General features: G+C 32.7%; 1 protein-coding gene across 1 annotated transcript; it reads left to right on the forward strand.

The window, feature by feature from the left end:
* The first annotated feature begins 5,760 nt into the window (after positions 1-5,760).
* LOC139518024 (calmodulin-like) lies at positions 5,761-18,323 on the forward strand. Its single transcript, XM_071309660.1, has 5 exons — positions 5,761-5,966; positions 9,163-9,189; positions 13,347-13,490; positions 14,782-15,024; positions 18,164-18,323. The coding sequence occupies exons 1-5, from the start codon at positions 5,960-5,962 to the stop codon at positions 18,196-18,198; spliced, it is 456 nt and encodes a 151-aa protein (XP_071165761.1). The 5' UTR covers positions 5,761-5,959; the 3' UTR covers positions 18,199-18,323.
* The last annotated feature ends 2,965 nt before the right edge of the window (positions 18,324-21,288 follow it).

Raw genomic sequence — 21,288 nt, forward strand, 5'->3', positions numbered from 1 at the left:
TACTCATTATAAGAGTTGTTGCCCTTTAAAAGATGGTTTCTTGTGTAAACTTTCCTTTTTGAATTTTCCTCGGAGTTCAGTATTTTTGAAGTTTTACTTTTTCCCCATATTTGAATTTTTCCTTACTATGTAACAAACAAACAAAAATACCAAAAATGATCTAATAACCGAAACCATCACGAGTGATTATTTTTGAATGATGATTTAGGAAATTTTGCCAGAACCTAATACAAATATTCTTCTGTCATTGTATCGATTTTATGCCAAAATACCATGTACGTGATACTGGCCTCTTTGAGTCTCTAGAATAAACTTTTATACATAAGAAAAATGGAGGTAACAATCGTTTAACTTTAAAAAAAAAATTAAAAAAATAAAAAAAAATGCCAACATTTATGACAGATTTAAAACTCCGTAAATGTTATGGAAACCATCACAAATTGGTTGATCCATACGATGTTTTTATCTAAACTAAGGACATTTTTACCACGTCTTAGATTGTGGTTTGCCATTACGTCGTCTGATCTTTAAAGTACCGAACGTGACTTATTCCGATTGTGACTGTTTTACTAAGTGTGAATTCGCATTGCTATAAGACAGTATTTTGCTATCCAAACTTTGATGTTATATCTGTTTTTCTCATCGGATTTTATTCAATGTCTTATCGTTTGTAGTTGTTAACCTTATATTTTTTTTTCTGTTCTACTCGTGTGTTAGGATAAAGATAATTAACCCCCCAGTTAATTTATAAGATTTTAGTTTGGGTCAACTAAATTTATACGATGTATTTGATTTACAGTTTGATATAAAAGAAATATACGACGTAGCTAGATTATCTATTTACCACTGGCGACAACGTGATGATCGTAACTGCAGTTACGATCATCCCAATATGGTGGACACAAATATAGGGAAATTTTATAAGGCTGATTACTCCACTTTAACAGGTTATTTTCAGATATGTATTATTTCAAGAAACATCTTTATAAGCATTGCCAATGAAATATTTTTTCGGACTGGATGGAAAAGCAACAAGAAGAATGAAAATCGAGATACAAAAAATCACGATGATGATCGTAACTTTTATTTATTTTTATAAACGATGATCGTAACTTGTACTTAAGATGATCGTAACTGTTTGTTCCAACGGAGCATTTTCTGATAAATAAGGACAAATAAAGCTGTCTAGTATGCGACAAAATGTACGTTATCAGCTGATATTGTGATAATAATGACGAACGATCATAGAGGGGAGGATAACGTCCTATTGGTAAACTTGTGCACAAATGGTAATGATTTCGCGAGATTTGGTATTTCTTATTTATCTAGTTCAATATTAAAATGCATTGAGGGTTAACAAAACTTTATATTGATTTCATATGTTTTATATAAATAAGGTATTGGACAGTTCATATTAATGACCAGTTTGTTAAAATTTAAGTTTTTATTTTATTTTTTTCCCTACACTTTTAGGGACAATAGTACCTTTCGAGGATCTGGTATTTTTGGGGAATTCAGACTGTATAGTTTCTTTTATTAACAGATTTACGATTTTTAAGGGAGAGGTTGGGAAAATAAAGCATTAAGAAGTGAAATCATATCTGTTGAATAAAAAAAAAACCAATGAAACCGTCAATAAAGGGAGCTACTATTTGATTTTTATTTTGGGGGAGGAGCTAGGATGAATAGTTTTGTCCTGCATTTTTTTTTGTCGAACTCTCTATCCTGTGTTTTTATTTTTACTCTGTTCGGTCCTCCTTTTTTTCATCCTGATTTATTTTACATAAATCGTCATCCTGCCTTTTTGTTTGGCCAAGATGTCCATCCGGCCTTTTTTTACTCAAATCTCCTGTCCTGCCTTTTTCCAAACATCTCCCCTTATGATAGATCCCTTATTGATACGTTTGGCTCAACACAACTTCTTCGACCAACTTCAATAATACATGTCATATACCGTATAAATGTAATAATTTGTAGCTTGAAAAATCTAATATGAACGTGTATACCATCTATTTCAACTTTTCCTTCTTTACATAGATAGTCAACCCATGGTAAATATAGGCAACAGTAGTTCGGTGGCGTATCCAGAGATTTTCAAAAAGGGATTGGGGACTGGCTGCCTAAGAGTAGGCCCGCTACAGTCATGCTTCATTGATTCCCTATACAATCAACCAAATTTCCCCCACAAAAAGGTGATGCGAGCACCTTGACCTTCCCTCGAAGTCCACCTCTGTAGTCTTCCAATTTTTAATAGTCATAGTTTGATTAAGAAAACCCGAGACCAGGCAACAATTTAAAACCGATAGAAAGTCATCAAAATAATGTAACTTCATGCCCTCCTTTACTTTATTCAGTGAAAGTTTTGGTCTGTATTCTTAAACTGTATTATGAGAATGATATTTATATCAACTTCATATCCACGTAAATCCATTTGCAATGTTAACTTAATTACTCATAATGTTGGGGACATTTGCATATAAGTCTGCTAATCCCCCTTATGTCATTTCTTTTTAGAATAGCGGTTTTCATTTAATCTTTGTTTGATTTTAAAATAACATGTTTTTTATCGTGACTGCTAAATAGGGTATTCATTTAGTGGAAAAAAAAACATTCGTAAATTTTGAGTTACAATCATCTTTTTATAAAAACAAGTCAAAGTTACGATCATCTATAGACGAAGTTACGATCATCATCGTGATTTTTTGAATCTCGATTTTCGTTCTTCTGTTTGTTTTTCTGTAACTTATGAAAAACACATAGTTTAAACATATTTTATTTGCAAAAGTAGCAAAAGGGATTGGACACAAGTTATAACAACATTAGAGACGTCCTCTCCCAATATAAATATAAACACAAAGTACATTAGATAATGGCGAAAAAGAAAAAATACAACATAGTAGTAATGCATGTAATACATACTTCAAACAAAAATTAGAAATAAAAAGAAAAAAGAAAAAAAATACAATATAATAAGGAATAATAATGAAACAACTAGACTGGAGTGAAAGGTTGTAAAGTAGAAATTTAGAATGTTAATTGATTGTTTTAAATCTTTGTGTTATTCTGATATAAGATTGTACGGACTCAAAAATGTCTTTGTTTTGCTGAAAAGAAAGGTCACCGTCACCAGCTAATAGAAGCTCAATGGATATAGCATAATTTTCTAATTTTGAAAACAGTATTTCTCTTGCTTCGTTATGAAGAGCGCACTCTAAAAAATAGTGTATACTATCCTCAACAGGGTGGCCACAGCTGCATGCGGGACTTGGTTTAATATTAACACGATGTAAATCTGAATTTAAAGAACTGCACATATTTCTCAAACGTGTATGAATGATATTAAGTTTTCTATCCCCACAACTAAAATAGGAAGGTGGCTGTATCAATTTGGACTTCATCTTTCGTTTAAAAATATTTATGTTTTTGGACGTACGTATGTCGGGGGGAAGGCTATTCCATTCAATAGTAGTGGATGGGAAAAGGATTTTCTAGTTATGTCTAGTCTATAACCGTGAAAAACACATCCAACGGCAATGCTTATAAAGATGTTTCTTGATATAAAACAAATCTGAAAATAAGCTGTTAAAGTGGAGAAATCAGCCTTCTAAAATATCCCTATATTTGTGTCCGCCATATTGGGATGATCGTAACTGCAGTTACGATCATCACGTTGACGCCAGTGATTTACTACCACACTTTTATATTTAAAATAATAATAAGTATTGGATAATTATTAGTACATGTTATATCAGTATAACAAACCAAATCTTGAACTCGATCCTATTTTTTGGAATTTTTTTTTAATTTAAATGTGATGTCATTTTTGTGTGTCGATCTCTTCGGCTAACATATACTACGTTGTTCGGCTGTGCGTTTTTTATGTTCTGATTTAGTATAGGTTTTTTTAAGTATTCGTTATTATTCTGTAGTCAGTCACCACTTCGGTGAAAACATGTATATCTATTGTTTAGTCATTTTTATAAATATACTGTATGAATTATTCTAAATACTAAGGACTTTCTTATCCCAGGCAGACAACCTTAGTCGTGTTTGGCACATTTATTTGGAACTTTTGGTCCTCTATGCTCTCCAACTCTTTACTTTTGGCTTTCGATTTTTTTTTATCTGAGCGTCACTGAAGAGTCTTATGTAGACAAAACGCGGGTCTTGCGTATTAAATTATAGCCTGGTTCCTTTTCATAGCTATTTTTTGTGTGTTTCTCAGCCCTGTATGTTCTCTCATATAATTTTATTGTAGTCCTGTCATGTAATGTTGTTATTTTAATGTTATATTCAACTTAAAAGCGTGAGGTATGGCTTCAACCCACAGTTTTCTCTTAATATGTCCTGTACCAAGTCAGGAAAATGGCCATTCTATCTGTAAGTATCTTCAGCAAATTAAGGCACACACTCGGGAACCCGGAGTACGGTATATAACAAATGTTAGATATATACACTGAATATTCTCCACCAATATTTCAGTAAATCCGTAAGTATTATTTATACTGATAAATGTTATACTATACTTGCGTTTCTATGTGTGTAACATTTTAGTGTTGTGTTTCTGTTGTGTCGTTGTTCTCCTCTTATGTTAAATGAGTTTCCCTTAGTTTTAGTTTGTAACCCGGATATGTTTTGTATACCCCACCTACGATAGTAGAGGGGCATTATGTTTTCTGGTCTGTGCCTCCGTTCGTCCGTCCGTCTGTGGTGCCGTTCGTCCGTCCGTCTGTGCGTCCGTTCGCTTCAGGTTAAAGTTTTGGTCAAGGTAGTTTTTGAAGAAGTTGAAGTCTAATCAACTTGAAACTTAGTACACATGTTCCCTATGATATGATCTTTCTAATTTTAATTCCAAATTAAAGTTTAGACCCCAATTCACGGTCCACTGAACATAGAAAATGATAGTGCGAGTGGGGCATCCGTGTACTTGGGACACATTCTTGTTTCTCCAGCAATTTATGAAATTCGAACAGCGGTATACTACTGTTGCCTTTTTTATATTTCATTTCAAAACTTTATTGTATTAAAAGTTTATGTTTATATGTAAAAATAAGACCATGTCGACCAAAATCAATTTATTTTTAAATTGTCTAGTAAAATGTTTTGTCATACATTTGCATACGGGTTTGCGTTTTAACGTAAAGGTTTGCGTTATTTCGCAAAGGTTTGCGTTAAACGCAAAGGTTTGCGTTAAACGCAAAGGTTTGCGTTATAACGCAAGTTGCTTTCGTTGTACATTTAAAATATTAATATTTGAAAATTTATTTGAAGAATTTAAATAGTTGATAGCAAATAATTAAATAAGTAGGATATGTTATTAAAAGGCATGTACAATCAAGCAATGTGGCCACTCACTAAATACTTATAAATATCTTATCAAAAGGCAGGTTTCATCAAGCTATGTGACCACTTATTTTTCAGACGCTTTCTGTTTGATTCCATAAGTCTGGCTTTGGTTATTTTATATATTATTTATATTTCTATATAAGCTTATCATTTGAACATCCAAGTGTGACCCATTCTTCCATTTAATAGTTTGAATACACAGTAAGTAATTACGTCAATCGCCATTGTTGTCATTTTATAGACATGCAAAGTGAAAAAATCAAACAAAACTACCCCATTCAGAGTATGTCAACTACTAAGTGAAACGTGAAACCTTTAAATTTTTACGCCTAATTTGTTCACTTAGAAAATATTTTTTTATAAATCAAATACAAACCAAATAAATTTTATTGAGTATGGATTGAATTTTAATTCAAAATTTCAGTTCAGTATGCATTAGATGTATTATGTCCATTTAAATTAAATTTTTAAAGTGTTCAATTTCAGCACTGAACAGAAAGCGTACTAGTATGTATACTACAACTTATATTAATTATCCTTGTGACATGCGTGAAAACGGAAGCAGTCAACCCACTTTTTTCAGGCGGGATCTTGTGACAGTTGTAGTCTAACAATGGCAAGTATTATGATTTTGTATTAATCCAGTTTTCCATTCTTGATTCATTTTACATTAATCTAGAAGGAATATGTTTTTGTTTCAGAAATAAAAAAAAATAAAATTGGAATAGGTTCTTTTGCAAGAAGTATAAAATTCTACTTTGAAATCCAAATATATTTTTCTAAAAATGAAAGAATTTTGGTCAAAAGGAAGTAATATCACTAAGAGTACACATATGTATTGCAGGACCTAAGTCCCTCTGGAATTTAAAACTGGTTATCTGTTGTAATGTTGTTTTACTGTTGCAAATTAGCTGTTTGAAATGTAAAATAATGTTTACATCGGGTCGCATAAGATTTTTGAAAACAAGATTAATCTATCATTCATGTTTGACCATCTGCTGCTGTTTAACTATACGATACACTCCGCACAGTAGCCCGTGCTCTGGAAGTGGCATATTTAAGATGGTACTTTTTGTCACTTAATAAATACCTTTTTTGTACTGTTACACCACGGTTAAAAGCTAGGAAATGGTTGACGTCTTCCAACTAGTTTAACACTGCCACTTTCGATAAATGTAGTCCGAAGTCAGGACTTGTAATTCAATGGTTTCCATTTATTTCTGTATATCATATTTGTTCTTCATTCATTATTTTTATTACATAAATCAGGCCGTTAGTTTTCTCGTTTGAATTGTCTGCCCTTTGTCACTCAGAGACTTTTATAGCTGACTATGTAGTATGTATTTTACTCATTGTTAATGGACGTACGGTAATCATAGATGATAAGCTTGTGTCGTTTGGTCTATTGTGGAAAGTTGTTACAAATGTCTGAGCAGAAAGTTGATGAACCAGGGGTACGTCAAAGAACGTCTCGTACTTTTTCTAAAAAGTGTTCATCGGAAGATACCAAGATCTTGTTCACAAATAATACACGATGGTCTTGAAGTATAGATTATGTGTACTGACGGTGTTTATCATCTTAAATATGTGTTATATTATTTTTTAATTTTACCTTTTTAATATCACTTTTACTGTTTAGTCTATTTCTGTAAAATTTTGTATTCTTGTGACATTATTTTTTCTAATGTGCTAATGTGTTTTGTCTATATGCCTTTTTGTGTTTCTTTGTTATATATTTGTTGGTTTTTATAGTGATTAAGATTATAAAACAATGTTGACTGCTGACCCCCAATTTTTAACATGTTTACCTTTTATGTCCGTCTGGTTTTTTTTACACATCGATGTCAATATAATGAAATTGTATGCGACTGTCATACAAGTAAGAGGTTTAGCTAGCAATAAAACCAGGTTAAATCGATCATTTTCTACATAAGAAAATGACTGTACCAAGTCATGAACATGACAGTAGTTTTCCATGCGTTTGGTGTGTTTGTTTTTCTTTAAATTTCCAATTTAATTAGGAACTTTCCGTGTTGAATATTCCTCGGAGTTTTAGGGCTGATATCCATATAACCACTTAAGTTAAAATATCCAGTCGTAGTACTAATTCATCGTCGGACATGTAAAACATCGGCTCGTCTGAACAAATCTTAACTTAGTTTTAATATGCATATCAGCCAAAGGCAAAGCATTTTGTTTTTTACAAGCTTGAAATAATCTAGACAAAATACCGGTGTCATAGATAATAACAAAACACACCACCATCAGAGAGCAATATATACTAATATAACAGATACACCGACATATACATTTTCACACCGAATTAGATAGATTTACATGTAACTTTAACGAGACTAACAAGTAAAACCGATATAGTCTCACTGCAAGGAAAATAACATATATAAGATGTATGCAGTTACTAGTCACATTAGTTTTCATCAATATTTTTGAATGATAGTAAGATCATTACAAGGTATATACGTGTACAAAAGGTTTGACAGTTTAAAGTTTAAACAAAATTATAAAAGTTAAGGGAGCACGAAATGACATTTTCTAAAGAAAAAACATAAAATTGAACACCGATGTATGTACAATACGAACTAATACGTTACATAAATGTTGAAAGTTTTAATGGAGAAGTTTAACATAAGTGTATTTACCATTTAATAAAAGTCTTTAAATCTGTATACCATACTTCACTATTTGATTTAACTTTATTCTGAATATAGACTCAATAACACGGACATTTAAAATATATATGGTTACTACTTCTCAATTTACATTATCACTGAGGCGATATGCATGGTTAATCTCATTCAAGCATGTGACTGGCCACAACGTTGTTGTATCTTTGTCTCCTATGAAAATGTGAAAGTCTAAAATATGCAACAAGTGACTATTTTGGTTTTTTATATTTTCAAAATTTGTTCTCGATATCAGAATTTCAAATATCCGATTTTCTATTTCACTCTCATCATCTATCAGAAAGTTGATAATGAATGATATATCAAGGAATACTGTTTTTAATTAAAAGTCATATGAAACTTCAGATTAAAAAAAAAATTATAAAACTTATGAACATATACTTTTTTTTCTAATAAAATTCTTTTATGTTTTCCGTATGCAGTTTTCTCGTTAATATCCAGTGATCGCAATACGCATGGATCTGTCATTGAAATTAACTTTTATCTGATTGTACATTTTATATACTTGCTCAATATCCGTGCTTCTTTGTTGATTGTTTACTATAAATACTTATGAAGGTGACAATCGACAAACTATGGCTTCAAAAAAAATAATTAGCTTTCATATTTTCACATCATAACAGACCAAGAGTACTGATATTTGGACGATTATACGATATGGATGCGTAACAATTGATAAAATCGTGCACAGAAGACTTAGTTTATGATATATACATGCATCGATTCAAGAATTTTATAATTAAAACATTATTTTTCACCAGTCACTCGTTTCATGTGATTTTAAAGTTCATATTTAGAGTTTTAATAGAAACAATAATGTTTTAATGATAAATAAAGTATTAATGATAAATAATGTATTAAATGACAATTAATATATGCCAAACTGATTTATAAATATATACTTGAAAATACCCTGGTCTTTTTATGTACTAATATACAGGGATATAAACTGAAATGGCTGCGAAGAAATCTGTAACAGCATGTGCAATATTGTTGTTGAATACCAAAAAAAAAACGAAATGTGCTAATTGCTAATTATCAGCTGACATAATGTTAGTACACCTATTTTTATTGTATAGAATTTATATTATTTAGTTAAATTTGTAGGCAGAAAACTTAACAGAAGAACAAATAGGAGGTATGTTTACTAAGACTGTAATACAAGTTAGAGGTTTAGCTAGGTACAAAACCAAGTATAATGCACCGTGTTCTACATAAGAAAATGGCTGTTCAAAGTCAGGAATATTACAGTTGTTATTCATTCGATTTATGTGTTTGAGCTTTTGATTTTGCCATTTGACTACGGAGTAGCCAATAGACGTTGCTAACTTTAACTACCAATTATGTATTTTCAAGGCAGCTAAATACAAGTGCAACATATACATTGAGCTGCAAAATTTTCTTATTTTCAAGGCAGCTAAATTCAAGTGCAACATATACATTGAGCTGCAAAAGTTTCTTATCATCTTCATCCGATTTCACCTGGATAGATGCACGCTTGATAAAGCTAGTTGGTCTAGCGAAATATATTTTCATCATTTTGTAAATATTTTAAACATTTTTATATTTACATACTAAATAGTGTGTTAAAATTACATTGTTATGCAATCTCTATATATATATATATATATATATATATATATATATATGGTCTAGCGGGACGGCTACAGTGCAGGCGATTTGGTGTCACGATATCTCAGTAGCATGGGTTCAAATTCCGGGTGAAGAACAAAAAATTGCGAAAGCAAATTTACAGATCTTACATTGTTGGGTTGATGTTAAGACGAGTTGTATATAATACATAATGTACAAAACCATGTATCACTATCATTGCTGGTGATCCGATGGATAAATCTGTTGTAGAGTTGTCACTGACTCAGACGTACTTATATGACCCAGGTGGTCGTGTGGTCTAGCGGGACGGCTGCAGTGCAGGCGATTTGGTGTCACGATATCACAGTACGTTCAAATTGGATGAAAACCGCAATTTTTTTACGTGTGCATGTAAAACAAATTGAGGTAAATATAAGGCATGAAGATGTTATTCTTACAGATCAGCTAAATTATCTATAGTAAAGGAACCTTAAAATTAATGTAGGATACAGTCACAGAAAATAATTACATTTATAAGTACGTCTGAGCCAGTGACAACTCTACAACAGATTTATCCATCGGATCACCAGCAGTGATGGTGATACATAGCTGTGTACATTATGTATATACAACTCGTCTAAACATCAACCTAACAATGTTAGATCTGTAAATTTGCTGTGGCAAATTTTTTGTTCTTCCCTCGCCGGGATTCGAACCCATGCTACTGTATACGGTTTCCTTTTTTATAACATCATAATAAAAATGTAAATTAAAAATGATTTGTTCTCAGCGTTGTCCTCCATCCTTAGTCTATTAACTTGATACATGTTGTACAACGATTCATATCTTTCAAAAACAAGCTATCCGTCTCCTATTAGCTGTTTATTCCAATAACTCTTTATACGAGGATATATAGAGAAATAAGAAAAACAAAGTAACCGTTTTTGTGATTTTATAAATAAAAAGTTAGCAAAGGAAACGATATCGGGAAATATAATTTCCATATATAATGGAACTGATTACCCTCTATCAAACATTAACATTGACCAATTTTCCTAAATTAAAGATTACAGAGTGTTGTTCTGCAACAAAAATGATTGGTATGTCCAAATTGCGAAATTTTTTATTTAAAATTTTATTTATTTCAAATATCATATTATTTTAACCTAATTTTAAAAACCGAAACTTGAAGCATAAACGTAGTCAGATCAAAATTCCGACATATTTGAATGCTTACTTTTAATTTCAAAATTGGGTGCCGATTTTTGTCAACATTTCCCGCGAAAAAATATTTTCAAAACCAATAATCAACGACCCATAAATTCTGAATTGTTTGTAGTTGCTTTGCAAATGAATATTTTCCATTTAAAAATTTAAGTCATAATCAACATCCGGCCCATACTTTTATTCAAAAACACTGCCAATTATACAGGGGGGGGGGGGGAATATAAGCTTTTAATGCACAGTTGGGCTGTCAATGGGCAATGTATGTTGCATTCGTTTGACATCGCAATACGACCGGTACAGACAAGATACATACATACTTATTCTTTTTTAATTCGTTGTGAATGGTACAACACAGATGTCTGTTTGTTATGTTGTTAAGTGATTTAAAGTTGGTGCATGTATATCCTAGATATAGTGTCATATTCTTTATTGATTTGAATACCTGTTTTGCACTAGACCGATACGCGAAATGCAGATTTGTTTTAAATGTCAAAACTCCAAGTTAACAGTCCGTAGGAAGCTAGACCATATTCGCACACATACTATTGCACGTGCAGGAGCCGACCAGTGTATATTCTTTTCCTCTTAGAAACTTCAGTGAAGATTGAGAACAATAATGTTACCAAATTGGGGCCGATCCAATGACCTGCCATCGAGGCAAACATGCGTCAATAGAGACAATTTTTTATGCTAGTAATACGTGTCAGGTATCTTTGCCAATCATATGGTGAAAATGCATGCCTTCCAAACCTATTTTTACTTTAAGCTTGTTCTAGATATGATGATTTGCTTTAAAGATTTTTCCTGAACCAGCTCTATAGATATGTATAGTGTAAGTGTTAACGTAATCACCTATACCTTTGTATACTGAAGTAACAAACAAAATAAGACCGTTTATTTGTTGATACATGTACTTGGATATGGTTTTAGAAAATCTATTCACTTGTGCATACAAGGACGAATATCTAGATATGACATGTTTTTATGAGTATAGAACAAGGTAAACCTTGGTAGAAATGCATATCTCCATATCGTCGATTCACTTGTATTGTGCATGATTAACATACATTGATTTATTATGTCGTTGACACTTAGTTTCGTGTGTAACTTAAATACTATGCTCTAATTTATATATATATATGTATAACTGAACCTACTGATACTTTCTGATGAATAATTTAGTCTTGGTTAATATGTTTATTAATTTATTTTTTATTTGGACCTGGCTTTGAGTGGTTGCATCAGCAACCATGTTTAACCCGTCACACATTTTCTTTTGTTGCTTTATTTCACACACGTTTTCGTTCGTTGTTTTGTACATAGATAAGGCCGTTAGTTTTCTCGTATAACTTGTTTTGTCGTCTTAAGATCTATAGCTGCTTTCATCCAAGTCTGATGGTCTTTAGTATATATGTGTATTCTATGAATTCATATGTCCTCTTATATGTATACATTCAGCATTCATTTTGGATAATTTTTTGCTCCATGATTAAGGTACATAAAAAAATGGCTTTTTTTGTTAGGTTTTAGCTAAAAGTTAATAGAAATTAAAAAGATTTTAATAAAGTTGAATCGAAAATAGATATAAATTAAACCTATCACTAAAGAAAAGATAAGCGAAATGTGTTTAACATTTAAAGTTCCTGTCAATAGAAGGCGTTATAAGTTTAACAATTAATATAAAGTATGTAAAACATGATTAAACAGACCTTTTTACGAATGGGTTTTAATTACTATTTTATTTTAACAAGTACCCTTGCGGAAACATCTTTGATAATATACAAACGAATAATCTCATTTTTCTCGGAAATGTGTCGTCCAACTTTAAGCGATAGTTGTGCACAGGATTTTCCTCTTACATGCATCAACTTGTTTCGCGTTTATTTGCAAACATAGTTTCTGTACCTTTTTGAGTGCCGGGTTAATCAACAGTAGAACATCCTGGAATTCTGTGATGTTATAAATATTCATAACGATACTTGAATGCTAAGACGTTTTCTTTTTTGTGTCATCGTTTCGCTCAAATTAGTAAATAACAATTTATAGTGTACTTAGTGCACATTTGTTAAAATTCTTTCTCTGTTTTTCTCCTCTCACTTGAGCTGTGCGGTGGCCCAAGTTATAATGAGAGGTCGTAGATAAGGTCATTGCATACGGAAAAATATTTGTTGATAAGTGAACGGGAAGGCCAAAATTCAAAAGCAGTACATGTATGAGATTTTGATTGAATGAAGGGTTGTCTTTCACAAGAAAGTTCACGTACACTTGGTATAAAGTACCAATTCACGTTTAAAAAACATATTCATATTTTGTTTTTTATTTGAAGTTTCATATGACTTTAATTTATTTTTAGTACTAGATTAAATATCCATAAGATTTCCACCTAATCAGTTGGAATCTTTTTTGGGGTAAAGAAACATGTTATAAATACTTAATTTCCTTTGAAATAAATTTAACATACTTTTTTATCATTAGAATTCAAGGAAGCTTTCAGTTTATTTGACAAGGACGGTGATGGTACGATAACAACGAAAGAACTTGGAACAGTTATGAGGTCCTTAGGACAGAATCCAACAGATGCTGAACTACAGGATATGATAAATGAAGTGGATGCTGATGGTATTAATATGTAATCATTTCACCAATGTTTTTTTCATATCCAAAATTTCTTTATTAATTCTAGTTTTGCACGTTTAAAAAGGGTATTGTGAAGACAATCTTTCGATCTTTTATAACCAATAACAGATTTGTACATGATTTGATATTTAACTCCTGGAATAAAAGTCTCTAGAGAAGAATCGAATCAGATAGTTTTGACCCGGCTTACTAATAATCCAATTTCAAATCAAGGTTCGTATTGTCCTTGGACCTTATTTTTTCACAGTTTTGGTTACATAATGTTGAACGACAAATCTTTAAAGATTTATGGAAAATGAAATAAAACATTTTTGCATGACCCTTTTTCATTATAAAATAATATAATATTCACTAGAACAAAAACATTTACTCTTTTAATCAGTCCGAAAATAAACATTATTTTTGGTCTTTTGTTTTTCGAATAGGCAGGGGTAATAAATACACAAAAAAGTTTGTTCAACATGAACAAGTGAAAATATGGTGTGTTGAAAGATCTTTAAATATCTCATAACTTCGATACACATGTACCCACATTGCACAATACTGTTGGAATGTTTGTTCTGAGAAATGACAATATATTGAGATTTGATCGTTTTGAAATGAACTTAGTCAACATTTATTGTTTTTACTGTTACGTTGATAATATATCATAAAAGCAAAGCATGTCAAACTGACACTAGTGTTGGTTAATATATCGAATATGACCAATATTAAAGTACGAAGATACTAGAACACTAGTCAACATCACCAGAAAGTAGCTGTGTGATACTCACCATGTTAATAAAGTGATGATTTTGACAAAGCGTGTTGTAAAAGCCGTAATGAAATTGAGAGTATATCCTACACACTGGAAATCAGTTTTAATATTTGGATGATATCTTTTTTTTGATATCTAAATAAACAGTCTACAGTTCGAAATAGCTTTTGGATATATACAGATAAAATTGGACTTAAGTAATTAGTTATCAAAGGTACCAGGATTATAATTTAGTACGCCAAACGCGCGTTTCGTCTGCATAAGACTTGTCAGTGACGCTCAAATCAAAATATTTATAATGCCAAAATATAGATAAAAGGGCATCGTGCTAAACGTGAATCTTTATAAAACAGTTAAATACCGGGTATGCGTTTTCTGTTTTAATTTAAGTATTTAAAAGATAGAACTAATATTGTCTTTTGTATGGAATATACAATTAATCAGTACAGCTTGACATTAAGCAATCAACTATAAATCAATGAAACATAAATTATAAACCCTTAATCCATGTTATAGGAAACGGAACAATAGATTTCCCAGAGTTTTTAACCATGATGGCAAAGAAAATGCAGGATACTGATTCAGAGGAAGAAATAAGAGAGGCTTTTAAAGTATTTGACAAAGATGGTAATGGATCGATAAGTGCAGCTGAACTCCGTCATGTTATGACAAATTTGGGAGAGAAATTGTCAGACGAGGAAGTGGACGAGATGATACGAGAGGCTGATTTAGATGGGGATGGGGAAATCAATTACGAAGGTATTTAACTTTATCCTGATTTGGATGGGGATGGGGAAATCAATTACGAAGGTATTTAAAATTATCCTGATTTAGATGGGGATGGGGAAATCAATTACGAAGGTATTTAACTTTATCCTGATGTAGATGGGGATGGGGAAATCAATGACGAAGGTATTTAACTTTATCCTGATTTAGATGGGGATGGGGAAATCAATGACGAAGGTATTTAACTTCATCCTGATTTAGATGGGGATGGGGAAATCAATTACGAAGGTATTTAACTTCATCCTAATTTAAATGGGGATGGGGAAATCAATTACGAAGGTATTTAACTTTATCCTGATTTAGATGGGGATGGGGAAATCAATTACGAAGGTATTTAACGTTATCCTGATTTAGATGGGGATGGGGAAATCAATTACGAAGGTTTTTAACTTTATCCTGATTTAGATGGGGATGGGGAAATCAATTACGAAGGTATTTAACGTTATCCTGATTTAGATGGGGATGGGGAAATCAATTACGAAGGTTTTTAACTTTATCCTGATTTAGATGGGGATGGGGAAATCAATTACGAAGGTATTTAACTTCATCTTGATTTAGATGGGGATGGGGAAATCAATTACGATGGTATTTAACTTTATCCTGATTTAGATGGGGATGGGGAAATCAATTACGAAGGTATTTAACTTTATCCTAATTTACATGGGGATGAGGAAATCAATTACGAAGGTATTTAACGTTATCCTGATTTAGATGGGGATGGGGAAATCAATTACGAAGGTTTTTAACTTTATCCTGATTTAGATGGGGATGGGGAAATCAATTACGAAGGTATTTAACTTCATCTTGATTTAGTTGGGGATGGGGAAATCAATTACGATGGTATTTAACTTTATCCTGATTTAGATGGGGATGGGGAAATCAATTACGAAGGTATTTAACTTTATTCTTATTTACATGGGGATGAGGAAATCAATTACGAAGGTATTTAACGTTATCCTGATTTAGATGGGGATGGGGAAATCAATTACGAAGTTATTTAACTTTATCCTGATTTAGATGGGGATTGGGAAATCAATTACGAAGGTATTTAACTTCATCTTGATTTAGATGGGGATGGGAAAATCAATTACGATGGTATTTAACTTTATCCTGATTTAGATGGTGATGGGGAAATCAATTACGAAGGTATTTAACTTTATCCTAATTTACATGGGGATGAGGAAATCAATTACGAAGGTATTTAACGTTATCCTGATTTAGATGGGGATGGGGAAATCAATTACGAAGTTATTTAACTTTATCCTGATTTAGATGGGGATGGGGAAATCAATCGTATTTCCGCATTGTTGAAAACCGTACTGTGCTTAACATTGCTTACATCCAAATCATTTGAACATTGGTGGATGGTTGTCACACTGGGAAATCAAACCCCATCTCTTTATTTTTATTTTTTAACTATTCAGTCCATGCATGATACCACTAGATCACGAATGTCATATGTAAGGATAAACTTACGAGTGTTTCCTACTTTTACCATCAAATTTTTTAGCTCATGATCGATTCCACTGTATCACTTACTGCCATTAAAGCCACATCTTATTTTTCACTTGCAAGTGTTTCCTTAAATCATTTAGTCCGTGCACGATACCATTCGACACCGATTGCAAAAAAACATTAATGATGAAAATGCAAACGCATATAAAGCGCTTTATTGCTAATGAAGGTAAATCCAGAAAAGCGTTTCGGATGCACGAAATAAATATGATTTGTTGTTCTCATATTTTACATCACTGGGTCGATACATGTACCTCTGCTGGAGGACTACCAGTCCCCGAGGGTATCAAAAACTCAGTAAACAGTTCTTCGATACTGACATGATTTTTAACAATACTTTCTAAAATTGCCTGTTTATAAACTTTGAAATTATAAAGAAACTTATATTTCAACTCCATCAGGCACAATTGGCCTTGGGTGGATTTAGCTATTTTCAAGTTCTTTTATGTTTATATAACTCTTCAATTGTTTCAGTTTTTATAATTACTTGCTTTCAAATGTTTGGCTTCGAACGTTCCTGATAAAGGTAAACCCATAAAAGCAGTTCGGACGCATGAAATTTATATAACGTATTATTTTCATATCTTATGTCATTTAAACTACAAAATATCCATTCAATAGTTAAAACTATATTAATACTTCCTGACTATATTGGAAATTTGCAATTCATTTGAATATCTCATGCCTCTCTTGTTTGATCCGAAATAAAAGTGGCTTGTTACGTCAGAATGTATGTTTGTAAATAGGCCTGAAAGACCACTTAACGTTTGATACAACATATTCTGCGTTTTCTACGACCATTAGTAGTTAGAAAAAACAGTGAATATGACCCTGTCATCTTCTATACCAATTAACAAAGTTATGCAGTAAAAGTATACATCTTTTAGAAGTAATATATTTATCTATAATCAAATAAGATGTGTATGGTGCTTTCTGTCACTACCGCATTGCTGTTTCATTTTTTTTAATCAACTTAGACGCCGAAAGCGTTTTGTTCTCAACAAGAAATCTATTGACAAAATAATTTTTCTAAGACCGGAGAAAAAGTGTTCTTCATTCTTAATTTTGATTAAAAAAAAGATAGAGTTAACTGAAAATTTAAATCTTGATTACATACCTCTCAGTTGAAAGATTCAAACTAATATATTTAACAGAGAGATTACCAACCAGGACTGTCAGAAAAACGTTAAAATATATACTTGAGGTATACAGTCAAGTGTATATGGCAACGGGCAACGGTTATATACACTGTAAAGCATGGATATGGTGTATCAATTCTATATGAGCACAATAAAAATACATGCAAAAGTAAAAGCGCTTGCTTGCTGTTCTTAATCTCATATTCACAGTTCAAGACAATCCTTGCAACGATTACAGTGATGTCTTTATTACGATCAGTGACGTATCTAACTATTCAAATATTGAAGTTTGCTTTATTGCTAAGTAAAGGATGATATATAATACAAGTAAAGTATGCGTATATTGCATATGTATGTCTGTATACTTAATGTGTTTAATTGTAAACTGTAGAATTCAACACAATCGTTAGGAAATTATCACATATTATAATTAATCAATCATAATTTCCTTTTTTCAGAGTTTGTAAAAATGATGTCGGGCAATAAAACATGATATGTGTATCAAGAACAGACGAAAAGGCGCATTAAACTATATTTTATTCAATTGACTAAAGTAAAATTGTTTTGTGAAAATATTGTGTATGGATATTTGAGGTATTAAATAATAAGGAAAACTGTTTTCATATATGATACATATAATACTAATCAAAGGTACCAGGCTAATAATTTGATACACCAGACACGCGTGTCGTCGCCATAAAACTCATCAGTGACGCTCAGATAAAAAAAAAATAGAAATCCAGACAGGTATAAAGTTGAAGGGCATTGAGGACCCAACATTTCAAAAAAGTTGTGCAAATCAGGGTTAAGTAATACATGCCTGAGATAAGAACAAGGATGTGTCCATAGTACACGGATGCCCCACTCGCACTTTCATTTTCTATGTTTAGTGGACCGTGATATAGTGGTAATTTCGCATTCAAATTTAAAGCCTCGGTCACACCTTACCGGATAGCACGAACGAACGCCTAACGGATGAAAATAGAAGTGTCCGTTGACAAAATTATTATCCGTTGGGAGTCCGTTGATGTACTGACCGAATAAAACGGACGTGTAACGGATGCATAACGGACACACACCGGATATGCAACGTACGAGAAACGGACACGTACCGGACAGAACGGATGTCGAACGTACATCCAACGGACGAGTAACGCATAAAACGGACACCTAACGGAAGCGTACTGGATAAAACGGATGAACAAGATATACGGAAAACTCAAAGGCAAGGCGACAATAATGATATATATAAATTGCATAAATATTCAAAATGTTTCTGTGTAACTGGTTTTGGTTTGTTCTTCAAAATTCCGGCGAAGGGCAGTGTCTGGCCTGAATAAGAACTGCTTGATCGTGAAGACGTGCCTTTACTCTAAGATCGATTATTATTATAATATGAATTTATGAACCTTAAGAAATCTGACATACCAATAATTGGCATTTCTGACGCGAAATTTCCAATTGGCAAATATCCGTTTCAGATCCGTTCATCATCCGTTTTATCCGTTAAACGTCCGGTAGAAGTCCGTTTCTCATCCGTTCAACATCCGTTTTATCCGTTAAACGTCCGGTAGAAGTCCGTTGGTGAATTTATCTTCCAGACCTCCAACGGATGTATAACGGACACGTAACGGATACAAAACGGAAATGAAACGGACGAGTACCGTACAAAACGGACGCCTAATGGACGTTTAACGGACATTTTATCCGTTGGACGTCCGTTCAAAGTTTTGAACATGCTCAAAATTTTCCACCGGACAGAACGGACGTCGACGGATAAAACGTACGCTTAACGGACATGCAACGGATATGGACGGACGTCTAACGGATAGGAACGGACGTCTAACGGACATGAACGGATTAAAAAAAAAGTTATCCGTTAGGCGTCCGTTCGAGCTATCCGGTAAGGTGTGACCGAGGCTAGAAAGATCATATCATAGGGAACATGTTTACTAAGTTTCAACTTGATTGGACTTCAACTTTAAAGAGTACCTTGACAAAAAACTTTAACCTGAAATTTGCACTATCATTTCCTATGTTCAGTGAACCATGAAAATGGAGGTCAAACTATAATTTGGATTTAAAATTAGAAAGATCATATCATAGGGCACATGTGTACTAAGTTTCAAGTAGATTGGACTTCAACTTCATCAAACAACTACTTGACTAAAAACTTTAACCTGAAGCGGGACGAAATACAGTGAAAAGAGAAAATAAGCCATGATTAAAAATGTTTGCATAGGAATCGATGAAACTTCCACGATGGTTACAATAAGCATACATAAAGCTCATTCATAATGTACAATAATGTCAGGGCACGAAATGAACTTTGAAAGTGGTTAAGTACGAAATGGAGGTAGGAAATGGTTCAGGTACGAAATGGAGGTAGTAAATGGTTAATGAACGTAATGGAGGAATGCCATGGTTGAGGTACGAAATTGAGGTTGGAAATGGTTAAGGTACGAAATGGAGGTTGGAAATGGTTCAGGTACGAAATACAGGTAAGAAATGGTTAAGGTACGAAATGGAGGTAGGAAATGGTTCAGGTACGAAATGGAGGTAAGGAATGGTTTAGGCACGAAATGGAGGTATTAAATGATTCAAGTACGAAATGGAGGTTGGAAATGGTTAAGGAACGCAATGGATGTAGGAAATGGTTTAGGTACGAAATAGAGGTAGGAAATAGTTAAGGTACGAAATGGAGGTAGGAAATGGTTCTGTTGAGATGATCGCGGGAACGTAACGTTCCAACTATTGTACATGTCTATTGTCGACGTCGTATTGTCAATGACGTCGCGTTGGGCGGAAATACGTACTTGTATATCAAATGTTATGGCTGAACAGTTGTTGTAATATCATTGCATGAACTATCATCTATAGGTTCAGGTACGAAATGGTGGTAGGAAATAATAAAGGTACGAAATGATTCAACCTCATTGATGTATTTGACATTCCAAAAAAGTGGTCCATACCAGCGGCATGTCTGTGTATACCGGAATAAAGAAAGAAACCGACCCTTTCAAACCATGCAGATAGTAACCAATTGTTTTGTTAGATTTTTCTCAGTTGAGTCTCTTTAATCAAATAACCATGAATGCCTGTCAGTGACTAAGTCAATACTTAAAAAGGTTGTGTTCAACAGTGTCGTATTATTTCGATTGCTTTAAAACTATCGATAGTGTAGAGTTAAGCTATTCAATGATCTATGTCTTTCTCGTTATTATATCTCAAGACTTAGTTTTTATTGATTTAAATAAGTCTTTATAAAATTTGTAATAAAAAACGAAAAGTTAAGTGTCCCTGAAAGTGTGTGTTTATAGATTGATACTCTATGTCGTGTTTGAAGACTGTTTTTGTCCTTTGGTCGTTTTTCTGTTTTTGCTCTGTTGTTGTCAGTTTGTTTCCCGCCTCTCTTTGGTGGTATATCTAAAATCTACATTCTGGTTTTTTTTCAGTTGAGTCTCTATTATCTAATAAACATGAATGCCTGTCAGTGATTAAGTCAATACTTCAATAGGTTGTGATTTTCAATTAGTGTATTTGACTTTTTGCCTCAGCTGTATGATAAAGGGATTTATTTGAA

Source organism: Mytilus edulis, chromosome 3 (assembly GCF_963676685.1).
Source record: "Mytilus edulis chromosome 3, xbMytEdul2.2, whole genome shotgun sequence".
Lineage (NCBI taxonomy): Eukaryota > Metazoa > Mollusca > Bivalvia > Mytilida > Mytilidae > Mytilus > Mytilus edulis.